At 35.6% G+C, this 26,416-nt stretch overlaps 1 protein-coding gene across 1 annotated transcript in view; it reads right to left on the minus strand.

Annotated features, from left to right (window-relative positions):
- Positions 1-628: 628 nt before the first annotated feature.
- LOC130796859 (formin-like protein 18) overlaps positions 629-26,416 on the minus strand; it is a 30,888-nt gene continuing 5,100 nt past the window's right edge. The window contains exons 2-17 of the mRNA XM_057659274.1: positions 19,196-19,896; positions 17,666-17,887; positions 15,996-17,563; positions 15,480-15,609; positions 13,784-13,855; positions 13,547-13,645; positions 13,028-13,069; positions 11,921-12,001; positions 11,793-11,843; positions 11,494-11,575; positions 10,251-10,345; positions 8,586-8,657; positions 8,401-8,517; positions 4,743-4,811; positions 4,597-4,663; positions 629-1,528 (exon numbers count right to left, since the gene is read on the minus strand). Coding sequence (XP_057515257.1) covers positions 1,410-1,528; positions 4,597-4,663; positions 4,743-4,811; positions 8,401-8,517; positions 8,586-8,657; positions 10,251-10,345; positions 11,494-11,575; positions 11,793-11,843; positions 11,921-12,001; positions 13,028-13,069; positions 13,547-13,645; positions 13,784-13,855; positions 15,480-15,609; positions 15,996-17,563; positions 17,666-17,887; positions 19,196-19,896 — 3,587 coding nt within the window. The 3' untranslated portion in view covers positions 629-1,409. The remainder of the gene's footprint in view (positions 1,529-4,596; positions 4,664-4,742; positions 4,812-8,400; positions 8,518-8,585; positions 8,658-10,250; positions 10,346-11,493; positions 11,576-11,792; positions 11,844-11,920; positions 12,002-13,027; positions 13,070-13,546; positions 13,646-13,783; positions 13,856-15,479; positions 15,610-15,995; positions 17,564-17,665; positions 17,888-19,195; positions 19,897-26,416) is intronic.

The raw sequence follows: 26,416 nt of genomic DNA on the forward strand, positions 1-26,416 counted from the left end.
GGGATTATACAAAAATAATTCAAAATTCGGATTATTCTCAGCAAATTGCGCAAAGTTCAAATTATTAACGTCAAATTCTTTAATTTTATTCATCTCTACTCTAGCCAATGAAAAGAATGTAAATTTTTTTTTTCGCTAAAGTATTGATCAAAAAGAAATAATTGTAAACTAATGTGATTTCTAAGTAGAACATATTTATGTTTTTTTTTTGTTTTTTTTGTTTTTAAATATTTTTATTAAGTTATATATGTAAATTAATCAATGTTCACATTCAATGGTCCAATAGCAAATTGTTATAATAATGTTATGTTGATTATTACATTCTAATGAAAAAAATTAAAACTTAATAACGATAATATAACTACATTTTTATTTAAAAACAAATGCTTTTGTGTATTAATATTAAGAAATTCGTGCATCGTATGAATTTCTATACTAGTAATTCATATACGAGGAAAAAATTCAATATTTGTTGTTTCTAATACATGATTCTTCTTAAAATCATCTCCCCCTGCTATTCAATTTAATACAATTATGTTATTCGCCCCTATTCCCATCTCATATTTTCTCCATTTCAACCCCATACAAATGTGATGGTATAAATTTAATGTTAGATAGTTTTGCATTAATTGACATTAAGGTGAACCGTAAAAGAGGCGAAAAAAAATTACATTATTAAAATACTTTCTTTAAATCATTGCAAACAAATTCTTTGGGGTCAGAGTCACAAATAGAATTGAAATTATAATGATGTACATACTCTCATCAATATAACTTTGCTTTACATGATTATTTGAACCAGCAACTGTCTTAACTAGAGCACACCTCCAATCTATCTAGAAAGCACATCTCCAATGTAAATCAAAAATAAGAAACAAAATAAAAAAGTAAACATCCTTGATTCTTCTATACAATGCTTATGCCTATTGTTATTTCATTTACATTGGTATGATGTACGGTTTGCTAACTACAACTTATTGTAAACTCATTTACACTAGTAGTTGACATGTCTGCCATCATATAATATTCCCCTGTCGCATACCACAGCCTCATTATCAGAATTTGGCAAAGTAAAAAAAAGGATTACAAAGGGTATCTGCCTTAGCTTCTCATTATGGCGAAAGAAACACCTACGCCCAATGACGGATCTTCAACAGTTTTTGTGTAGAGGCCAAGATCCACCACCCTGGCCATGGCCGTAACCATGCTACTTAATTACTGGAAGGGTTGTGTTAGTGTATCAGCACAAAATATAAATAAGTCAAAGCTGCACCGAGAAAGATAGATAATCCTATCCTTGCAACCTTGAAGTTGATTCCTTCACTTGAGAGTTGAGTTGAGGCATCTGATTTTCCCTTTTCCACACTTGGAGCAACTAAGTATCATCATATCAGATTTGTCCTGAAATCTTAACCTTTTTGATTTCCTGAATCTTTTTCTTTTTTCTTTTTGTCAAGCTCAAGTTGCTTGCAGTTCTCCTCATGTGCTCGGTTGAACATTCGTGTAAAATTAACTAGAGTTGAGACAACTACAGCAGAACATGACACAAGAATAAGATATATGTGCGAGCCTAAAACATGTTAGTGTTTTTTATGACAATATTCTGAAATATGCTTATTCATTTAGTCATAGAAACATATGCTACCTCATTCCAATCACCAAATTCCCTTGCAACTAATTAGAAGTCAACTAATAAACAACAGTAAGATGCATGTTAATGATGTATCATTAAAATCCCTGTTCAACCTAATCACTTGCATAAAGAGCAATCAGAAGCTGCATCTTCATCAAGTGTTTACCGAGACTAAAGCTAGTAAAATAAATTATATATATATATATTTTGAAAAATTATTTCCAACTCTAGACCACTCTCGGGGGACTGAAAATGACCCCTGACCAAAAGCCATTCTTCTGAATCCCCTAGGAATTAAAGTCTTCAGGAACAGGAGGTTAGGTTTACTGTTTACTAATTTAAGTTTTATATAATGATAGTTTCTCAATGTCCCAATTCACACACAACTCCAAGACAAAGTCAATGCATCTTTATTTTGTACATGTTGAAAATGAGAACCCACCCTCAAAGTCAACCACAGCTCAAGTCAAAGATCATCCCAACTAGTTTCATAGACTAGGATCTTTGATTTCTGTCTTTGTATTTTTAACCTTTCCAAAGACATGGTGTGCTACATATGGTGTGTTAGTTTTGATTATTGTTCTGAACTTTTAAAGAGTTCTATTTCAGGTTGTACTAGCAAACTATTATCTAGCTTGATCAGTAGTTTAGGGTAGCTATGTTATGTTACTACAAAGTCAGCAAGCTGAAAGCAGGTCAAACAAGAATCAACTGCACACATATAGCATCCCTTGAATCTTGCCAGCTGTTACAACCTCCCGCGATCGTGGTAGAATGTGGCCAGGGCGTTACAGAAAAACAATGGACAGGCAGTTGCAAGCATCAGTGAACAGACTACCCTGGACGTTACCTGAAAGAACTGTCAGGTTGCATGGACAGTTACAAAACTCACTCATGTCCTCACATAGAGGAGTTACCAAAATAGAGTGCAAGGGGAGTTATTCAACCTCCCTCACGAACAAATAAGAATGGAGCCAAGCTGATCCTGTTCCCTCCAATCAGGAGGTTACAGTCAGTTGAGCAGTTACTCAACCTCTTAACCAGCTGTTAATGTGACAGGTCATCTATCCTTGTTGATACTAGTTAGCAATCTGTGTATTAGGCTAAAGTTTAGTTTCTTTCCTGTTGTGTTAGTATTGTCCTATACATAGCTATCCATGTAGTTCATTATAGTGTGACGTGTCTTATCAAGGTTTCGTTTTTACATCCCCTCTATTCCTTTCTTCATTCTAGCATCAGACACCTAGCTGTTCTTGTTAGAGCAAGAGCCAACTCTCATTATAATGGAGATGGCTTTGATTATCTTGTTGAATACTCAATGGCTTACAATAGAGAATGATGATGAGTGTGCAATGGAGTATGGAAGTATATGCTTTGGGTCACTTAATGAAGTGATAAATGATGATGATTTGGTGTCCCTTGGTGAAGGCAAGGCTCAAGTGAAGCATTGCTTGCGGTTTTGCCAAGGTATGCTCAAAATGTTCAGAGGACTCGCTCGACTGGTCGAGAATACTTGCTCAGACATACACCGACTCATTTCTGTTTTATACGGGTATTTTATGTGGGCTTTAAGGATTAGTCCTAGGGTTTTCTTATGATGTTATGGGCTATATAAAGGGTCAAATAGGCTAGAAAATCAGTAGAGAGAGGCTAATACACAAGAGGCAACTAGGGTTCATCCATTAGAGTTCTTGTATTAGTGAGTTTGTCTGAGACCACCACTAAAAAGGTGAGGTCGTTGCTTTGAGAGGTTGTTCCTAAAGCTTGTGTGGCTTTTCATGAATATACTGTTGAGTATATTAATGAAAGTAATCTTTTTTTTTTGAGGGGGAGGTATCCATAGATACCTCATAAAGTTTGTGTCTTTGTTCTCCATTGTTGTTGCTCTGTTTTTGTGTGGTTTCTTTGTGCTTTTATTGTTGCTTGTTCTTCACCAAACATCATATAGCTCATTCACAATAGTTCTCTTTAAACCCATAGCATTCCCTCCTTTGCCTGTTAAACTCCCGTCCCACACCCTCAACGTACAACCTAGTCTTATTCAGCATCTCCAGTTCTTAACACAATTGCATCAAAACCTTTACTTTCCTGTCTCCTTACCGACACCGGGGCTATCCTATTTAAGACAGTAATTCATCCTGAAATGTAACCTCATAGCTGAAGAAAACACAAAAAATCCTTAATGAGTCTTTCCTTCGGAGAAGAGTAAACCCTTTTACTCAAAAAGTAGATCAAAAATTACAAAAAGCCCTTTTCTAAGATACCCCTGCTCTGTTCTTATTCAGCCTCATCTCCTTCTTCCTTGTACTATCTCCTAGGTCTTAGGCGAGTGTACAACAGTCCAAAGCTTTGACAAGGGTATGTTGGGAAACTTAAGTATGCCTCATCAAACTCCATGCATCACTAAACCAAATAAGCCATGAACATACTTGAGCATGAGAAGCATGTGTCTAAGTAAACCAACAAATTACTTAATCCGAAAATCATATTTTCTCCATAGAAGCATGGGATTCTCCCATGTTCAAGTTTCGAATAACAAATTAGTCAAATCATTTGACTCAAGTCACACTTGTACCACGGAACCAGTGCTACGTTTTGGTAATGACCACAATGCCATGAACTAGGGTAAATTTTGGTAGGCTCAAATGCTGCTAGCCTACTACACAGAGCAAGAGAAACAGAGGGGCTGGTACTATGGATTGGTAGTGGAAGTATAGCAGCATTGTTTCAGAGAAGTCACCAAAGAAGCAAGGTCTTGGGAAGTTTTGGGATTAATGCTTCAATTTTCTACTTGTATCCCATAAATTATGAGTAATCACACCACCACAGTGCACTAGTGAAAAAGAAGCATGTTATCAAATTCAAAATAGAACCACTTCTCTTCAATTAAGTTGTCAACCTACAGCTTGTTTATACCAATTAAGAACACAGTAGATTCATAGTTTGGTTCGAAGCAGTCATACCTTGCTCAAATTGGCAACGAGCTGGATCTTCCCCAAAGTATACTATTAAAGCATCAACATTTCTACCCTGCAAAGTATATATTAGTCAAAAGTAAAATCTTACAAACAAAAGATATGAACCCAAGATTTAGAATATGTAGACTTACAACGCTAGAATAAAGTGACGCCAGCGAGCGAACCTCTGCCTCAGCAGAACAGAGAAATTGCTTCAGATTCTGAAAGACCAAACGAAAATAATTCGATTGAAGTCCACACTGACTTAAGTTAGACGCCATCATTACAACTTGTCTATCAATAGTATCTTAAGAACACAATAATCAATAATCATGTATAAATTTTAACTTGTTTTCCTTGTCTCTTTAATAGTTGATCACTTGATCTGATCGTATATCTATACAAAAAAGGCTAAACAACTTTCTTAATCAATGGATACTACCAGTGAATCTAATAGTTTTAAAAGTAAAAATCTAAATTAGCACGCAAGTATTCCAGTTAGCATCCTCAGTGCCCAACATGAGTTGCGTCATATATTCCAACTAAATAAAATAAATGCTACCTAAGGTGTAATCTCAACAAAATTCAAAAATAATACTTTTATCTTATTAGATTCATTTACTACTCAATTCTTGGAAACACAAATCATCGATACTATCTTGGTTTCGAATTATAATAGACTAAACAACTTTGTATTACAAAAAAGGCTTCTAACATCCAATCGAATACTCAAACCATGCTTAGGTGGGTGCCTAAGTGCAATAACTTAATAGCATTGGCGTTATGGAATGTTAATGTAGATGCATTCACTAGGCAAAAACTATTTATTCGAGAAATATATATTAGTGAAGCCACGGGGTTTATTGTTCCACGCAAACTAATAGTCAATAATTTAAATCATCTTTGATCAAAACTAATTTGTCAATAATTTCAGACTATTTGGGATGGAATTTAGACTTTCGGTATTTTTTTGGACACCAACGTGATACTAGGGACTTTCAAAATCCTGTCCATCCCAACTACATAGACTCACAAGAACTTGATACCAGGGAATTTCAAAGCCCACCACCGACCACATAGAATTTCATAGACCTTAGTCCTATTTTTCTAAAACCACTCCCCTTATTATTTAAGAGTTGATTAAGACCATTTGTAATTGTGTATAAATAATTGATGAATGAAAATGGGATTAAGAATTTATTCTATAATGTTAATTTGTTAAGATTCGATTATTTGATTTTGGATCACAACACAACAATTTTAGAACCTTGATTCTAAAAGATAGAGATTGGCTACATGAACCAATACATCATTTTCAACGGTCGACCACATGGATTCTTCAACTACATTCATTCAAATCTTTTACCATCTCAATTTGTAAGTGCAGATTTTTCATATAATTTTCCACTACTTCAAGTCATATTTGGTCTTTCGCACAGTTTTTTTTAAATCTCACGAGCTCCAACTTTCTATTTTGCTTACTAGTTGGCTAATAACCGTCTTTGTACATGCCCAAACCATCTTAAACGATTTTCTTTCATATTTTCCTCAATATTTGCAATTCCTAACCCTCTCTTTTATATTCCTTTCAAATTTTATCTCCCAAGGTATGCCTAATCTCACATTGAAGCATTCACATTTCCGCCGCTCTCCTTTTTCTACTATAATTCTTTTTAAAAAGTGGAACATTCTAATCTATAAAGTAGTGCCAGTCTAATGGTTGTTCAATAAAATGTACGCTTCGACTTTGAGGGCACACCTCGATCACAAAATATTGCCACCCACACTTTATTATATGGGTTACATCTTGTTGGATGTCTCCACTACTCTGAATATGGACCCGAGGTACTTGAAGCATCCCCCTAAAGCGATGTCTCTCATTACCGTGTTTGTGCTAAAACACTCCATTAACTTGGTCTTGTTCGACTTAATTTGAAACCTTGTGACTCCAACTCTTGTCTCCATCATTCTAACTTAAAATTTACACCCTGGTCTCATCTAAGAAATTAATGTCATCAACAAACAACGTCCACCAAGTTATCTCTCCTTGAATCGATCGATTTATCTCATCCAGAACTGTCCAGAGAGTAAAAAGGGCATAGGGCTAAGCCTTAATCAAGGCCAATTGTCCTTGAAAAATCCTCTGTTGCCCCTCCACATGTCCTAACATTCGTCTTTACTTCTCAATACATATCTTGCACAACATCATTCTTTACTACGAAACTACCACCTCATTCTCCTAAAATCTCCATAGTTATTCCAATGATGTAAGTTTTCATCTTTGTGCAAGTATCCTCTACATCCAAAGTCATCTCCCAATTTTCTTCTTCATAAACTTTTTCAGGGAAAGCTTTAGCACTATCCTCTTTCAATCTCGACCATTTAATCATACATATTTCTTTAGATTGCATTTACTCGGGCTTTAAAAGTCACCAGTTTCTACTTTTTTTTTACCATGTGTTAGCAACCCCAAATCCTATGAGAGTACATAATCCAAAATAGAATCTCCTTCTGTATAAATAACCAACTATACTTAAAACTTTATATGCCCTTGCTCTTTTGACGCCACACTCGAGCCATGTGGCGCTTCCATTTTGGACTACGTCCTAGTATCAATGGAAAAGATGGGACCAACTTCTTATGCCGCCACGTCGACCCATGGTTGTCAGAGTTGGGAAAAGACTGCCAACTCGTCAAGAGGGGAGGACAAACGACGGTCTTGATGGAATTGATGCCCCACATTATCCCTGTTGTCATGACCATTCTTGTCAAGATTCAAAGATTGATTCATGAGACAAGGAATCTTGATTGCCTTTTACCAAAGCCAACGTCTTAATTTCGAGGTAAGAACGACATGACAAAACGCAACTCATCATGCTTTGCATTCTATTCCGCTTGATACCTCCCTTGAGTACTTCCATTCAAAGAAGAGAAATCCTGAAGACGATCCTCCAAGCCTTATAAATTGAGACGCATGTCTTGAATACTGCCCTCAAGCGAGTCCAATCGGCTTGCCTAGGAAGGTGCCATAATCGCCCAAGATCACCCATCTGATACCACAGTTAAAGAACCAAACCTACTACCAGTTCTTAAGACAGAAACCTGCAAATGGTCTTCACACAAAGGAAACACAAAAGAAGATTAAAAGAATACCTCAGAACTTCTATTGAAAAATGAGATGAATCTCACACTGGAACTTCGAGTAGACAAGAAACTCCTTAAATGGTTTTCACCGATTATTACACACACATGAAAAATAACTTTAACAGCCCCTTATATATACAAGGGTATAAAACAGAAACCAACAAACAAAAATATAAAATATAAATGCCAACTCAGTCTATTCTTTTCCGCCTACTATAAGTAAAGAGTCCTTCGGATTTCATCTTTGTGGTTTCCGTAATTTCGCTTGGGTCCATAACATTAACCAAGCAACGATATTTGGTGGACCATTAATAAAAAGGGAAAAACAAAACCAGCCAATTTACAAATTTAGTATAATTTACAGTGGCATGTTACCCTCCAACATCTCACTTGTGATATGCTAATAAAACTAAGTTTCTTAAGGAAAAAGAATCTACAAACATAGTACAAAATCGCACCCAGACAACATAGCAATAGGCTGCATTCTAACCATTAAACCAACAATATTGACTGCTAAAGTGATTTCGTGAGTGTAACTACAACCGCGATCGAGTCCAACATTTTTCACTATGGCTGCGATTCAAGATATCAATCAAGAATATTACATTTATGTATATGCACAGATAAAGCAAAATATATGACATTCTCTAACATCAATTGTAGTACCTTCTGAAACTTTTCAGAGACAGGGCCATCATTTTCTGACATTGACAGTTCTTGCACTACCATTTCTAGTCCTTTGTTAATTGCTTGCATCTCCTCTGCCACGAATTTGAGTTGGATCTGCTTTGACTTTCGCAGTCAGCGAGTGCAAGTCAAAAACTTAAGTCAATGAAATCTACGAAGTGTACCTTTGTTGCTAGTTCAATACTATCAAGATCCTTCGAGAAATTTAAAAGCTCTGGAACTTTCTCGGAAATCACCTAGTATCATTATCACTCATCAGCAAAACGAAGGTAAAAGGTCCTTAGAGCCTAGGTGCTGGCGAAGGCATAGGCTTTTTGTAGGTGAGGTGCACTTTCATTAAGAAACTTAAAAATCATTTTGAAAACATATATAATACTTAAAACAACATGACATTAATATTATAATAGCAACAAGCTTCAAAAATTCATTATCAATGCCGTAAACACTACTTTAGTGCATAACTATTATAATGAGATTATGATGAATACCCAAAGTAATTTTTTCCTCTTTAACAACTTTACAACTCTCTTTTTTGGGAAGCAATTGTTTCTCGAACAATACTTTTTTGTCAGGCAAATTGGTTCTCATGGTTTTCATAGTTCTCACTTGAGCTTCTTCATATATATATATATATATATGTGTGTGTGTGTGTATATATATATATATATATATATATATATATATATAGGATCAGATAAGAAGAATTTAAAATAAGAAGGATGAAAAGGATTTTTGTTTTGTCATTATATACATAAAAAAGGATACTATGTTATAAATTAAGAACATTCTTCAAATTAATGTCATGGTATCTTTCTGTGTAACATAGTGATTTTTACAATTATGTGTTTTTGCCTCAATCGTGACCTTAGATTTATTATCTTAGTGAAATCAAGGGTGTAAAGTGCTTCTTACCCTTCTCATTTTCAACACCCTTCTCTCTCTCTCTCTCTATACATATATATATATATATACATATATATATATATATATATATATATATATATATATATATATATATATATTAAAAATTATTTCAATGTTGGTTAGCCTTGTTATGGGGGTGTTACACATGCAGAGGTCCTTGGGAAGATAAACATGCTCGCAAAGAGTAGCTCGAGGCTCAAGAAAAGGGAAGGTCTGTGTTAGGACTAACTGAAGGACACGCTCAAAGTCAGGCCAAGTTAGACTTTGGGATGATCATGACATCTTTTGAAGTGGGCCTTGGATATTAGAGTTATTAGAGTTTCAAACAGGTAGAGGAGGGGATAGAGCATTTAGAAAACTAGAATAGAGTGTTACATTCATCAAGGCGTTCAAGAAAGGTGTCCATCCAATGGATAAGAACTAATGATTGAGAAAGCATGACTTGACCTAGCAATGAGGCTTGTCGAGTGGCACACATGGGCATGATTAACTTTGTGGAGTGAGTGCACATGGCATAATGATCTTAACTACATAATTTATTTGGAATATACCCTTGTATGAACTTTATATTAAGTAATCTTTACTTATAGACACTTGTATGAACATATATTAACTAATATGAACATATTATCTTATCTCTACTTAGAAGCCCTTATCTAAATATATTAGCTTTTATCTGAAATTATTATTTCTAAAACGGGCATAAAAATAGAGACTAAAAAGTATAGACACTTATTCATAACTTTTGTCACAATTACAAAGGAGAAACATTTAAGGGTTAAAGATTGATAGTCTATAAAGGGACCAATTTGCTGTCCAGTTTTAACTTTTATGTAACTCACATAGATTCATATGTATAGAACTTATATAATAATTTCTTATAAAGATTAGGAATGCAGTTGTACCTTGCAAAGATAGTGCATTAACGTCATCTTGTTATTCCGTGCACGAGTTTCTGTAAGCTTCAACAAGCTATCAAGACGAAAACCAACAGCAGAGCCTAGCACGAAGAAGTAGAACAGAAGTGAAGAAACAGAAAAGAACTTAAAGTGGAAGGGTACAGGTTCTTGTGGAAGGCTATCAAATGTAACGTGTCTGTCTAATAAAAAGACCCTTTGAATGCTGTTTACTTAAATTGACCATCTCACATTATAGTTTCTCTCTTGAAGTCATATTAAGAAGTTAAGTGCTCAGTCCATATAGCACATAAGTCAAATCAACCTTGGAAGTATATATCTTTTAACTCAAGAACATCAAAGCATCAAATTTTTAGAATTTGAGAAAGGTATCATTTGATAAGAATGTCTCAGAAAAGCTACTATCATTGAACAGTGCTCCCCCTACAGCCTATATCAAACAAAGAATTGATCATTACTTTTAAGATTCACATGGTTTCATTAGTGAGGATTCAGATATAGGGGAGGTATATCAAATCAAACAATTTTCTGCAGCATAAAAACATCCGACCTTCCCAAACACCACACTAGGTGGGAGTCACTTAGTGGCATCGGGGTAATGAAATGTTGCTGATTTAGTTGTGATGTAACCAATTTATCCATTGTTAGATATCTTCAGAAACTGCGCCAAAACTCCAATAGAAAAATAGAAGGAACTATAGGCAGGTGAACACATGAGTAAAAATTTCTACAGCCATAGATTTGAAAGTTTCATAAACCAAAAAAAGAGGAACAACAAGCTGGTCAGGACAAAAGTCAGGCAATGGCAAAAGACTTGATGAAAGTTTTAAAATTTCCACCTCTATGATTCCCGTTCATCAGACCCATTCACTCTATACAAAAGGGGCCAAAGATAACGTCATGTCATTGATGAAAAAAATTTAACCTAAAACATCAACATCTTTATTCACATTTTCAATTATAGACGGAAATCGTTGATCGTGGAAAGAAATTGTTGGTATTGTATTGTACATTGCTTCTAATGTTCATCCTAAAATGTGAATACCAAGGACCTGGAAATCATTATACACAAACTCGAAGCCAGCAAGCTACTCTCTACATCTGGAGAAAGTGCAATATATAGTATGCAGAACCTATACGATGAAGAAGCATTTCTTCCAACTGCCATGCACTAGATGAAATGAAGTTGAAATCTAAAGTTGCTAAAATGACGCAGATAATTACAATATACCTCTAGCAGTACCCTGATTTAAAGCATTACCCAGAGAAAGAACTGTCTGCATAATTCGTTTGAGTTTCACTGAGCTTCTGACCTGAAAATAAGAATGTTCAGCATGACTGTAATAACTGAAGATATTGATCAAGCACACATTAAAATGTAACACATTACTCAAACAAATTAGTTAAAGGTTATTTGAGGACTACATAATAATGGTAAAAAGCTGCTACATCCAACAAGAAATCACTCACAGTAGGCATACCATATATATCAAGAAAATGCACAAGAAAGAAGAAACACATAATACTTACCTGATCCGCTACAGAATTCACAATGTTGAGGCTCTGCCTAAGATCAGAAACCTGATCAAGAGCTACATATTAAACTCTCCAGAGTAAATAATATTTTCTAACCAGAAAGAGATCACTAACCCACTGACCTGAACACGAAACTGCATCTTAAAGGAAAAAACTCTTAATTTCGCTTCAGCTCTAGGCACTCGCATTAATTCAAGAAAGAACTGTTATAGAATGGTACAAGATCATCATTAAACCAGAATACAGGGCAAAAAAGGGAGGGGAGCCATCAAGTTAAGATCAGAAGTGGTCCACTAGTAGCAATAAATACGATAATTTATTAAAAAAACCATAGATATATTTTAGATACACTGCACGTAACAAGGAATATGAGGTCATTGAGAAAGTGGGAGAAGGTGGGAATGGGATCAAAAAGTGGAGCAGTGGGGATACAATGATAAAAAGGTTATGTCAAATTAAGAAAGATTTGAATAGGGACAAACGAAAGGGCCAGACAGAAACGGAAACAAGGACAAACAAAAAGAGATGGAGGAAGTATCACATTGCCACAATAACACATCATAAACTTTGTTCACTTTGTCTCTTTCTTTCAGTTGAAGAGGTTTCATAACAGCTAATTATGTAAAAGATAAACTAATTTTAAATTTTTTAAGGTTTGCTGAATCCAATTGACGGGCTTGTGTAACATTCAAAGATTGGTTGTGGATGTTTATGGCCATATCAATACGTTGCTTAGAGTTCACATGATAATGCGAAAATCAATTAAGTCAGCCCAAAATGTTAAATTTTAACAAAAAAACTTCATTTTTCAGTTTGACCCATCTATAGTTAGTGTTGATACATACAGGTGAATTGTCCTACAAAAATTGAACTGAGATATGCTATTACTCCCTTCACTCTCTTTTGAGCTTCATTCAGAATCATCACAATAGTTTGAATATTTGTATTGATACAGTTTATACGTAATTAATTCACGATTCTCTGCATAAATTAATATTAAATATGTAAGGCAGGATTCTCTACATAAATCTTATTTGCATCATGATGTATACATTATCTTAGCCTCCAAATTTTAATATTAGTATGTTCTAAAAGCTTAAATCCAAAGCACAAATACATGTAGAAGACATCAATAAAACAAGCATCATAACAACCATACATAATACAGGCTCTAGAACTAGTGAAGGTCCAGCAAGAAAGAGCAATGAGCATATTGAAAAATAGCATACCTGCTCAGACTTCCCAAGCTTATCAATTGTTCCATTGTATCCCTTAGTTCATGATAATAGTAAGCAAGAATCAGCCAGAAAGAAAGCTTAATCATATACATCAGCATTTATTTAATTTGCAAATATTTAAAAAGTGCAAATTTCAGAGAAATTGACGACCCTACATTAATTAAACTAGATAAAGATGGGTAAGTCTTGGGTGGTCTTAGTCCACACTTAAATAGTTTGAATCAATCTTAATATTCCCTTATTTTCTACATAAATCGCTTGAATCCATTCTTTAATGAAAAGGTAAACACCATTTAGTATGGACTAATTCATACAAGACTTTAGAATAAAGATAATGTTACCGTTTAAGAAAATTATCGAGGAGCTAACTATATTTAGAGTATAACTCGTGTAACAACTATGCCAAAGCATCAATCCAATTTCAAACTATTTGAGGTAGAGTATAACTCGTACAATTAATTTGAAAAAAACTTGGTCTAGAATACAAGTCAATCAAGAAAAAAAATGAACCTTCAACACTTCCATCTCTTCTTTGGTTGGACAAAATTTTATGAGATTCTCCACTTGATCAATATCCAATGAAGAATCTTCTAGCGAAAGGACTGAACACTGTAAGTTCAATTAAAGAGTATTATCAAACAGGACAAAAGTGCCCTATTACATACATATTTAATGACAATATGCCCACTGTACATATAATTCTCGCACATCAAATGTGCAATTAAAACAACTCATGCTTTAACATACCATCAATTCTTGTAACGGAACTTTAACTTTTGAGAGCATAATCTCACAATTATACGCTCTCCGATGATCAATCTGCAAAGTATGAGGATATGTAAGTACAAAGATTAAAATTCATGAAAGGAAACAAAAAAAAAAAAAAAACAAATTCCGAATGATGCAAATCATAGAGCAAAGGGTCAAACACTTGGTTATTATGAAACATATATGAACGTGCTATTTTGATATGTCCAACTTAATGTCTATAATTTTGAAGCTAATAGTGTTTAGATGAAAATCAACATCATAAGCAATATAAATAATGAAAAGTTTTGAAGCTAATAGTGTTTAGATGAACAAGAGGCAATAGTAGCATAAAAGCACCAAAAGGTAGATAAATGGGAGCACAAAACTTCAAAAGACAACTTCAAGCTCATATTCTAGTTTTTAATTCTTGTAATTAGTGGAGGAACATAGACAACGGTGATATAAGAGTACGGCATAAACGTGGGAATAACGAACAACTAAGTGTTGCTAATGAAAGGGGAAAAAAAACAACTATTATCCATGAATGTGAGTGTGTCTCAAAAACTATATATCTTTGAACTTTGACCTTTGAGTAAGTATCGAGTTGTTACATATAGGGCCTAATTTGAGCGTGTTCTTAGTTAGGTAGCCTAAAACCTAGCAGTATTGAGCAGTTGAGTTAATCTTGAAGTGCTACTTTTGCTAATCCTCAAAATTCAACAAATCCATTCACTCAAAACTGTCATATTTAGGTGCATTTGGACTCATATCATCACATAGCTTGAACGATGTCCAGCACTGCAATAACAGAAAATTGTAAGAAGAATAATTTCCAAGCAATTTGAGTTGCTTGACACTCCACAGAGAATGATCTCACAACACAAAAGGCATACTTACCTACTCCTTGTCGGCAAAACCTCTCCTACAGTATAACTAAGCGACAAATAACAGAATGCCATTAACTGAATATAGTCACTCAAGTCAAATTTGCCCCCTCTTTTGAGAGAATCATTGCTTCCAACGCCATTATAAGTTTTCAAAATGAGTAGTTTAATAGGATGTATCACACAAACCACCAAAAAATAAAAATAAAAAAGAAATTAAGAGAATGAGAAGTAATGCCTAAAACCCTCGACAATTAAAATGTTACTGTTACCAAAAAGAAATTTTTTAAAGGGCGGCTCAGTGAACAATCCCTCCTCACAACAAGGCGTTTGGAAAAGGGTCCCACGACAGAGATGTAATGTAAGCAAACCTTACAATACAGAGGCTGCTTCCATGACTTGAACCTGTGCTTTTCAGTCACATGATGACTCCTAAACCGATGCGCCAAGACTCCCTTTCCAAAAATAATTATTACAATGACGAAATTAACCATTGAATTTCATCATTGCATAGGTGTCAGTGATTAGATATACTACATTATTTTCCCTTGCTAGCACATTTTACTACCTAACGTATTTCATAATCCTTCTTTCTTTTTTCTTGTTTTCCTATTTGAGGTGTGTAAAGAGCCACAAAGCAATGTTTTCAGGTGGGATTCAAGGACAACTCTTAGGTGTATATCATCATCGTTCTAGGAAGAGATTTGCAATAGTAACCAAGCAATAAGTATCATATCACCTATCCAATCTTTCTATGCCGACAGAACTAATCCATATTAACCAAATATATGAAAATTCCAAACTATTACCAGTTGCACTTTATCTGATTTGGGTGCTCCAAGACCACGTCCAGCTTTGCTGTGAATACCTCCCAGATCTGAATTTGGAGCTGAAGTAGAGAAGAGACTCTCCAATTCTGACATGTCAAAATGAGGAGCACTACAAAAATAGAAAACAAAAATTGTCACAATTGTAAAAATCCTACAATATACTCTATTTTATCTTCAAAAAAATTTCATGTCTGTTTGTACTGTCCACAACATATCTTATTGTTACTTGATATGAAAAATTCACACCGCCCAACCCATGAATGATCCCCCCTTCCACTAACTCTACTTACATTTCTCTCCCTTTGTGCCACATGTGATGTGCTGCTACCTTTTTAATATTTTTTTTACTTAACTTTTACACTTACTCATGATAATGCATAATTATTCAAGTAACAACCTCAAATGTGCATCCAAACCTAATTGGAAATATTCAACAGAGTATGACACGATACATCATAACTAAAGTCCTTTTAGAAAACTACAATCACTACATACATAGCATTTTCTTCAGAATTCTGAGTATCAGCCCACAGACTCCCTTGCACTGCTCTCGTCAGCTTCAACCAATGCAATGGCTTTAGCTTTCTGGTTTGGGAATTTTTTGATCCTGCATAATATGAATATTTTCCCTTCCAATTAAGAGAACTTCGAGGAGGTGCAGGAGCTGTACTAGAACCCATCTTTGGTGGTCCTTGACCAAAATTAACTGGAAGTGGAGGTGCACATGGAACAGAAGAAGAGTTTTGTGTTTGGCAGGATTCAAGTCCAGGGCCATAAGGTGGAGGAGGAGGTGGTGCTGGAAATGACCTTGAAGACCCCAACTTCTGGGGCAGAAGTGGGGCAGGAGGAGTTTCACCTTTTCTATAGTTCTTTAAAGGAGACATAGGAGAAAGTGCAGGGGGGCAAGGTTCAGACATGACGGCACTATTTTTGCATGGTGGTTCAAAATGAGGCTGGGATGGCACCGCTTCAGTTTCTTCTACCTTATTTTCTAAAGTTTGAGTAGGTACATTTGAGAGAGATGATGAGCAAAATCTTCTACCAGTAGCTTGCTTTTCATTTGCCAGAGAAGGTAGCTGTACACAAGGAAGAGAGCATTCTGCTCTAGCTGGAGATCCAAGAGTGGATTCTTGTGTTACTGGAATGGAACTTGGTCTTGGAGGTGAGGGAAATGCTGAAGTTAATGTTTCAAAACGATGATCCTTTCTTGAAGGTGTTTTTACAGAATAAGTTGAGTTTACCAATTGATAACTGGAAATCACTTTTGAACCCTTAAGGATAGGATCAACATCTGCCTTTTTAACAGTCGCTAATGGTGGCAAAAGTCTGCCACTTAAAATTGAGATGTCCTTTGCTGCAGCAGTTGGAGATGACTGAGAAAATGCTGATGGTGAATAGTCTTCAAGGCCGAAATGAGTATGTTTATAAGCCAAATCTTCTTGTAACCCAACTGGTTGAGTTTGTAGACGCAATTGTTGAGAAGGCATAGAGGGTAATGGTGCCAAAAAAGGGGTCGACTCTAAAAGCCCTGATGTTGTTTTACCACCATTTACATCACCACCACTCTCTATATACTGATTCTGGGAAACACATGAAGTAGTAAAAGATCCAAAATCTTTATGAGCCGTTGCCTCCGGGTGATATTGGTCCATCCGAACATTGAAGTTCTGAGGCTTATCCATCTGTGCACTTAACTTGCAATCCTTTAACATAAGTTTATGAAGTGAGCCTTCATTCTCTGACTCCTTTGGATTACAAAATATGGTAGACTTCAGCTCTTCATTTAACTCCTGCAGCGTTGATCTTCGCACTGGGTCAGTACACTCATCATGAGGTAGTACTTGCAAAGTCGCAAATTCAAAGTGTTCGGGGGAATTGTGGGAGACCGGAACTTCTATTATCATACTTTGAGAAGCATCTGTTTTTGATTCTAACCAATCAACATGACTGAAAAACTCCTGAATTTTCGCAAAGGCTTCCACTGGCAGACCCTCTTTTTCCTCAAAGCACAACGATTTGGCAGTAACAGTAGATGTAGCAGCCTCCATGTCCGAAAACAGAACCTGATTGAAAAGGAATAGAACGGTAAGCAGAAACATTAGACAGGTGGAAAATGCATTAAAAGATATTAAACAAACAGATAAACAAACCGTTGCTAAACAAACCTCTACTCTAAAGTCCTTTGGGAAGTGATCCTTAGTGTCCCATTGTGTATCAATTTCTTCTCGATTAAGCATTATAATGTTTGACCTTATAAAAGCTAAGTTGAACACAATACGAAACATCATGTCTTCATGCTCCAAATCCTTGTGAAGGCTTGTGCACTCAATCACAATATCCCCTTTGATATTGCAATTGATATCAATTTTAACAAGCTCCGCCTCTGCCTGCACCAATTTAGAATAGAAACAATAAAAGCATGAAATATTATTGCAAGACAGATAAGATATAAAACATAAATGCCGTTCATAATCGATTGTAAAGCAGGTATCAATTACAGGCACACATGTGGCACAATAACAGACAACTCAACACAATTATAACCAGTGAGCTGTGGAGAAGGAGAGAGATTACAGCAAAACAAACTAAATACATGATAGAATACAGAACATTATCACCAAGCTCAGATATCCTCGAAATGATACAGCCTCAATTTTTACTTTTTTAGCCACACTTCTTCGCCTTTTCATGTGAAATTTTCTCGAGAAACAGTGCTATTAAAAAATCAAGGAAATAGAAGCAAATGTGAATTTAACAATATCACAAAAAAAAAACAACAAAATGAGAACATAACCTATTGAAAGGCTCAACTAACATAAAATGTGACAAGTAACGAGTAGAGCCAATGAAGCATATAAAACAAATTCACTAGGCCTTATGAAGCGTCATATTATATTCTAATAAATGAAAAATAGAAAACTGGGGAGAATGAGAGGTGTACAAAAGATAGGAGAGAGAAGAAAAAACATATTAACATATAGACGATACGAGTGCAAATTCAAACTCCAAACCACAAAAACAGAGACTATATTTGTTGGGGCTAAAGATTTATAGTTCTTCTATTTCAGAATAATGGGTTGAATTAGAATGCCAAATTAAACCATGTGCACTTATTTATGTGAAGTTGCAAGATGATGTTTGCTACCAATAGTCAATCGGAAAAACCTATTTATTCTCACCAAGAAGATAAAAGTTGCTTACAACCGACCCCCTAACTCCATCTAGGTCGGATCCATGGCATTGAGGTAATAGACAATAATCGATTGACAACAACACAGTACAATGACAATGCCAAGGCCTTAATCCCAACAATATAAGATCGTCGACACGAACCAAAACAAATCCACATGGTAAATCAAGGCTATGTAATTGATAGAGCGAAAAAATGCAAATGAAATTTAACTTTGATATATCAACCAGAAGACTAATACTCCCTCTGTCCCTAACATACATTTCGCAACAGTTTATTCATAATCTAGAACTTAAAACATAGACAAGTGGGATTTTATTTGATTCGTCTCAATGCAAGAATCATTAATATCAACCTTTTATATTTTTTTATTATGTATAGTTAAAGATATTAACGATTAAATCAATGTATTGAATAGTGTGAAAAAGTAAAATGTAGAAAAATCTTTCGGGCGAAGGGAGTATTACCGGGAAGTACACTTTGTCATGTTTGTTAGTAGTATTACCTGCTTATACAAGTGTATAGCTTTGTTCTTTTTTTGAGTTGAAAACAATAATTTTGGTGTTTTATCTTCATCACTAAGAGGATCCTGTCCGTAAATACGAAATGAAGGACGACAGCCACCCTCTCCATTGAAATCAGGAATATGTCTGAACATTATACAATCCAAAGTCAATGCCCTATCCAAGGGAGGCCACTGTGAAGCAACATTTCTCCTTGACACATATTGAAGGTACCGGATTTGCGATGGAATGGGATTTAGGGGAGATAACATTGGCAAAAGTTCACGGGGAGCTTGCTTGTAAACCATATCCAGGGTTCTCTGCTCCCCAGTGTACTGTTTCCTATAAACCAGAAGTGCAGCAAGCATAAAAGCCAAAACTGGCCATCCACCTCTTTCACAATGCAACAGTAGAATGTTTTGTGGCCCCAATGCAAGCCAACTTTCAGTTGAACGCAAACAGTGATGAATTAACTCCACTGGAAGGATAGGACAACCCTCATAATGCCTAGGGTAGTCCATTATGGTCATACCACACTCTGACATAATCTTTGAAATCGCATTCTCCACCTCCGACTTCTGGAAATTGAAAACTAACAGCGCAGCATCAAGAAATTGCTGCTGTAATTGACTGACTATGCCTGCTAAGTAACTTTTATAGTTCTTCTCGTTCCAACAGTCCATAGTAAAACAACATTCAAAAACTGCAACAAAGAAAAACATTTAAATATCCGTTAGTTAGGCTGTTAGCTATTGACCTATTGGGATGGCAACAAATCTGCAGCAAAACAAGGTGATTTAGTATTCACAGGAACTAAATGTAAAATCTATGGCATGCAAAGTTGCTGCTTGCTATATATAACATAATTATTTATTATTTTGATCTCTTTTCCAAAAATTCAAATTCCCTAAATTAAATCCTTAAGCGATATCCAAAACATTAAGACAACAAAAGCATCCCCTAAGTTCATTTCCGTAAAACTCGGGCCAAACTAACTAGCTAAACATTAGCAATGATGTTGAGAAATCCTATTGAATGATGAGCAATAGGTTAAATAATAGTTGGCGGTATTTTGAGTCAATAAGCAATTGTTGAGAGTATTATTAACAAATTTGTCAAAGATAAAATTACAAATTAAATAATTAATATTGATTTGAAAAATATTTATTAAAAATGTACCAACATTTTATATACAAGATACAACAAATTTATTAAAGTTTCAAATTAAATAATTAATTCCCTTTTCTGTTTTGTTGATGCCAAGTGTGGTCATTTAGATATTTATTTTTCCTCTTTGCAATTTAATTTTTTTCTTTTCCATAGTAGTTGAAGCTTAAGAAATTAGAAATGAGAACGATTTGAGTTTTTTTCATAGACGGACCTTAGTTTGTCGCAAGTCTGTAGCAATTTTAAAAATTAGAAATGAGAAGGTCCAGGTTGATTATGGGCGAGTTGGATACAGATGAAGAGTTGGCCGAGGATGAAGTTGTTGAATTAAGAGGCACAACACGAATCTCCAGTTAGCATTTCCTTGAATTGGGTTGGGGGAATTGATAACCCAAAAACCATGAAGATTGAGGGTAAGATTGAAGGCACTAGGTAGTAGTAATGATTGACTCGGGAGCCACTCACAATTTCATAACTCCGAGGTTGGTGCAAGAGTTATCTATACCGGCGGATCCTACCAAAGACTTTGGGGTCACTCTTGGTACAAGAGAAACGCGGATGGGAAATGGACGACACAAAGCCGGAAAGCTAAATTTGGGGGCACTGTGTGTATGTGAGAGTTTCTTGCCTTTGGAGCTAGGACATGCGCACATTATATCGAATGGTGGGTGAAATTGGGCACAACTTCTACAAATTGGAAGACACCTATGATGCAATTCAATTGGAATGGAAGTAAGGATATTTTGAGCGGAGATCATCTCTGGAAAGGACATTGATTACATTAAAATCGATGACGAAAAGCAGTCGGAAGTCTGGCGACGAGTTATTGGCAGACTTGACTTGTTTGGGTGTTTGTGAATTAGCGGGATTCGAAGGTGAGTGACAGTCGTGCTAAAGGTATTACAAACAATGATAAATCAATTCAGTGAGGCCTATCAAATGCCTCATGGGATGCCTCCAACGCGTGCTAAATAGCATTAGATTGTACTCCGTGTGGGTACCAAGCCCATTAGCGTTCGCCCCTACAAATATCCTTAAATTCAAAACGAGAAGATTCTGAGGTTGGTTACTGATATGCTTTAGGCGGGGATTATACAGCATTCTTGCAGTCCTTTTTCTAGCCTAGTGTTACTTGTTAAAAAAAAAGGACAGTTCATGGCGATTCTGTGAGGACTATCGGGTCTTGAACAAGGAGACAATTGCGGATAAGTACCCTATTCCGGTGATTGAAGAACTGCTAGATGAATTACATGGGGCAAAGGTTTTCTCTAAGTTGGATTTGTAGTCGGGATACCATCAGATACGCATGAAGGAGGAGAATGTTCCTAAAACGGCTTTGCACACACATAAAGGCCATTATGAATTTCTTGTCATGCCTTTCGGCTTGACAAACACTCCTGCTACTTTTCAGTCTTTGATGAACAACGTGTGTAAGCCATTTCTCCAACAGTTTGTCCTTGTCTTTTTCGACGATATTTTAATTTATAGTACTTCTTTGGATGAGCATGTTCAAAATTTGTAGGCTATGCTTGTAATAAGAATTGATGTAAGTAATTGGAGTAATTGAACCACTTGAAGAGATCAGGGGAGTAATTCATTTCCTAATACATGCATTACATCTTTTCATTCTTTTCTCTCTCGTTTCTTCTATATATGTCTAGCGTTTCTGTCCGAGCCTTGGAACCACAATAGCTCTCGCAACTGGGCAGTAGGTTCACCACAACAATAAGTTTCCCTACCATTCTCCTATAACGATCTTAATCTTCACCTTCAATCATCTATAGCCCATGATTAGTTGCAATGGGTGTATCTCTAATTGCGATGGGTGTCTCCGCTGGTTTACAATCAAGCATACTAATATAAGTCAGTAGATAAAGAATGTACTTTCTCTGACTAATGATTCCCTTTTTCAATCTTAGGACTTCAATGCCAAGAAACTATTTCAGGTTTCCAAATCTTTCATTTCCAACCCATAGGACAACTTTACCTTCAAATTACGAATTTCCTTTGCATTATCTCCAGTGATAACCATATCATCAACATATATTATCAAGCATGTGATTCGATCCTATTTTTTTCTTTACAAACAAAGTGTGATCAGAATTACTTTGTTCATAGCCAAACTTCTTCATAGCTATAGTGAACCTTACAAACCATGCCCTAGGAGATTATTTCAAAACATACAATGCCTTTCTCAATTTGCAACCTTCCCCTAGAGCATAATCCTCTGAACCAGGGGTGCTTTCATCAGGAAAGGATTTTTGACATTAAACTGGTGAAGTAGGCTATAGCGAACAGAACCCGAATTGTGTCTATTTTGGCGACTGGGGAAAAGGTTTAGGAGTAGTGTACTTCGTAGGTTTGGGTGTAACCTTTGGCTACAAGTCGAGCTTTGTAACGCTTAATTGATCCATTTGCATGATACTTAATACTCTGGGTCATATCACCTTGGTAGGACACCCCGTGTGCTCCTTGGAGATAAATCATATATGCTACGTAACTCAACATTGGGCATATCATTAGGCCTATAAAATAAGGATCCAGATGTATCAGTCGATATTTCATTTAGTACATTCTCTAAGAGAAGATCAGATGTTACCTTTAACTCAGTAGGATGCTCATCGGATAGGACTGAAGTGGTCTGAGATGGAGGTACTATGTTGTCAGTATTAGCAGTGTTAGTGGTGTTACCTACTTGCTCTAGAGGGTCCATCCTTACGTCATATGTCAAGCAACTTAGGTCATCACCAACACTCGCTCCCTAAGGACCAAGCTGAGAAAAATAGTACGACCCTTTAAAGAATTTACTGTCTATTGTGGTATACAACTTATTATGAACTAGGTCACACTAATTCTCTTTTTGTGTGACCCCATAACATACAAAGACACATTTAGCAGCCCGACATTCAAGTTTGTTCCAATCCCTCTTGGGGAGATAAGGGTAGACAACTCAACCAAAACACGAGGGAGTAAAGAGTGGGAGCAACGAATAGGAGTATGAGTTTAGAGTGTATTTAGAGGGGTTTGGAAGTTCAGAGTTATTTTGGGGAGACGGAGTATTTAAGGTAAAGTTTGAAATTAAATGATAATCATATGATAAAATTTGACAAACACATCAAAGACTTCAGACTTAAGGTTTCAAAAAATAGACTCAACTCGAGCACAATCATCCACAAACAAGACAAAATATGAGAGACCATGTGTACCACATTCGGGAGCATGAACCCAAACGTCAGATTGTATTAAAACAAAAGCTCTAAAATTATGAGTCAAACTATTAACATATGAGTGATTATGACTTTTGGCTAGATCACAAATTTCACAATCCAAAGAAATATTGCAACTATGAAGAGATAGAAAAAAACGCTTTAGATAACCTAAGGATGACCTAAACGTCGGTGCCACATCCATAACTGACAATTAGGGGACCCATGAGCAAGCAAAGTGTGACCTTTTTTAACAGCCTCATCCACATAGTATAAGCCTCCTTTCTCAGAACCATGCCCAATGAGCGTCCCAATCTGAGCATCCAGTCAGTATAAGTCATGATAACCATACAATTAAGCTCTTTAATCAATTGACCAACTAAAAACAATTTTTTTAACGAATAGAGGGAGAAATATCAGTAGAACCAGTTTGGTCAACCCAAACTATTCACCATTAGCAGTTTGGATATGTGTACGAGTGTTGGGCATTATGGACACGAGGACCATTGGATCAAAAGTCATTGTATTTGTAGCCCCACTATAAAAAATCCAAGAGGATTTTTTGAGTTTGCATAAGAGGCACACCTAAAAGGGATGGATTAGCCTAGTTAGGTGGTGTTTGGTTAGGCAAGGGAGGAAAGATAGTAATTACTGTAGCAGCCATATATAAAGCAAACAAGGGAATGAAAAAACAGTCTTTAACTCCTTATCCTCCTACGTTTCTCTCTCCTCTTGCTCATATCTTGGTTGTTCTGTAAAATCTTCATGACCCACCATCCCAACTCTGTTTTCTGGTGGTGGTGGTGGAGATTGGCCTTCGGTAGTAAGGTAAGGGAAAAAGACTCCATTTTTTTATAGGGGAAGATGGAAAATGAGATTAGGTTGGTATCTTCCATTTTTTTACACGTTGAAGTTCCAGGCTCTGATTTACATGAAGCGAAAAAACTAAGAGGCAAGTAGGAGACACATGGCTTTGCTAAAGATGTTGCCATGATACTAAATCAGTATTTCATGTTATGAGGAGAGATGATTAAGTATGAGAAGGTGTGACGTCTTACCCACTCAAGAGAGGAACTTATCACAATGGCACCAAGAAATTTCAAGAAAAGCCCCAAAGTTTCTGGCGTAGCTATAGTAGCTATTTGTTTATGAAGTTGCAACATTCTTTGATTCTCTTTCCTATGCAAATTTCGATCTAAAAATCTAGAACAAACTAAACAAAAGCAATTCAGGAATGAGATAGTAAAACCCGTTAAACATGGGAAGATGCTTGTATAAGATTGAAAATTTTGGAAGAGTTTTTCTAACACATGTCTAGAATGAAGTACGCTTGATCCGAAGAATTAATATTAATATAACACTACTAAGCGGATATCACTAACATCAAAAGCTTGCTTGCACTTAGAGCCGTGTTATCACAAATTCAACCAAGATTTAAATTCCTACTTAGTCCACAAAAATTCTCCTCTTCAATTCATTCAATCAACCACCATATGCACATGTAAATCCAAGTTCTTAATATCCCTTTTCACTCCCATCATACAAGCCATTTTTTGTCTCCCTTGCACATTAAAACTCCATATAATTTTAACCTTATGTTCTCCTTATTGGGAATTGTGTATCATTGTATTTTCTCATAGTCTCGAATCAACATAATCAGATTTGTGTCATCTAATTTTCAATGTTTATGTCACCAAACTTACTTCAGGATACATCAATGATGCCAAAGTTTTAATTTCACGTCGGCTACATGAACCACAATATATGTCATGAGATCAACAAGGACAAATTATTTCAATTCAATTTAAACAAAGACATAATAGGCAAATACTGAAAACAAAATGAGAGAAAATCATTAACGTTGATTTCGTCATATGTAAAAGACACACCAGTTAGAAAAGTGGAAACTTAAAATATTGATGAGCATACATAATGATTGGTAAGCTAGTAATAAGAGTAAAGAACAATGTGAAGAATTGCTTATATGACACAGATAAATGAACACTGAAGAATATTCGTCAATAATCACTAAAATTGATTTTGTTAATTGTAGATTAAAAAATAGATAAGAGCCAAACAAAATATAATTTTGTTCCATTTCATACAGTCGACCTCATATCATTGGGACAAAGCTTTGGCATTTTAGATATTACTTCATCTGAAGTTCTATTATATTCTAAACCCAAATCTTTAAAAATCCTTCCTCAACCAAGCTATCCAAGTCATTGCCTCCATGCTTCAATAATCTTGATGAGTCAAACCCTCCACTTTTCACTCGAATTGCTGGAGTTGATTCTCCTTCATTTCATCCTCAATATTTTCACAACTTCCTTTGTATGCCATTGTTTCAAACTCTACCCCTTTGAAATGATGGGTTCAAAAGCATAAGTAAATCTTCAAATAAGAGAAAAACTCAATAATAACAGGATACAAAAGATTTACACTAGTCCATTAGAATGAAGCCAAACGATGTACTATATCCTTTAGGCCCTCACATAACGGTATATGCTTCTTATGAAAAAGAGTTAAAACAAGAGTTAACTAATGAAAAAATTCACTCTTAGCATTTTATTTTCCTGGCTAGGCATTAATATTGTAGAAATAAATAAAAAAATATAAGTCTAAAAATAAAACTAAATATCAAGTCAAAGCATAAAATTTAAAACTAATGAAAAAAATTGTTGAAATATACTGAATGAATCTAAGACTGTATCTGCAATGCTCATTACTAGAAGCTTGGAATCAGAACCATAGCTCCATGGCTACACTTGCTTTGGTGAAGATAATAGGGCATGGATCTATATTATGGAACAAAGCATGTCAGAATAAAGTAAAGCCTATTCTTTTTTG

This window comes from Amaranthus tricolor, chromosome 12 (assembly GCF_026212465.1).
Source record: "Amaranthus tricolor cultivar Red isolate AtriRed21 chromosome 12, ASM2621246v1, whole genome shotgun sequence".
Taxonomy (NCBI): Eukaryota; Viridiplantae; Streptophyta; class Magnoliopsida; order Caryophyllales; family Amaranthaceae; genus Amaranthus; species Amaranthus tricolor.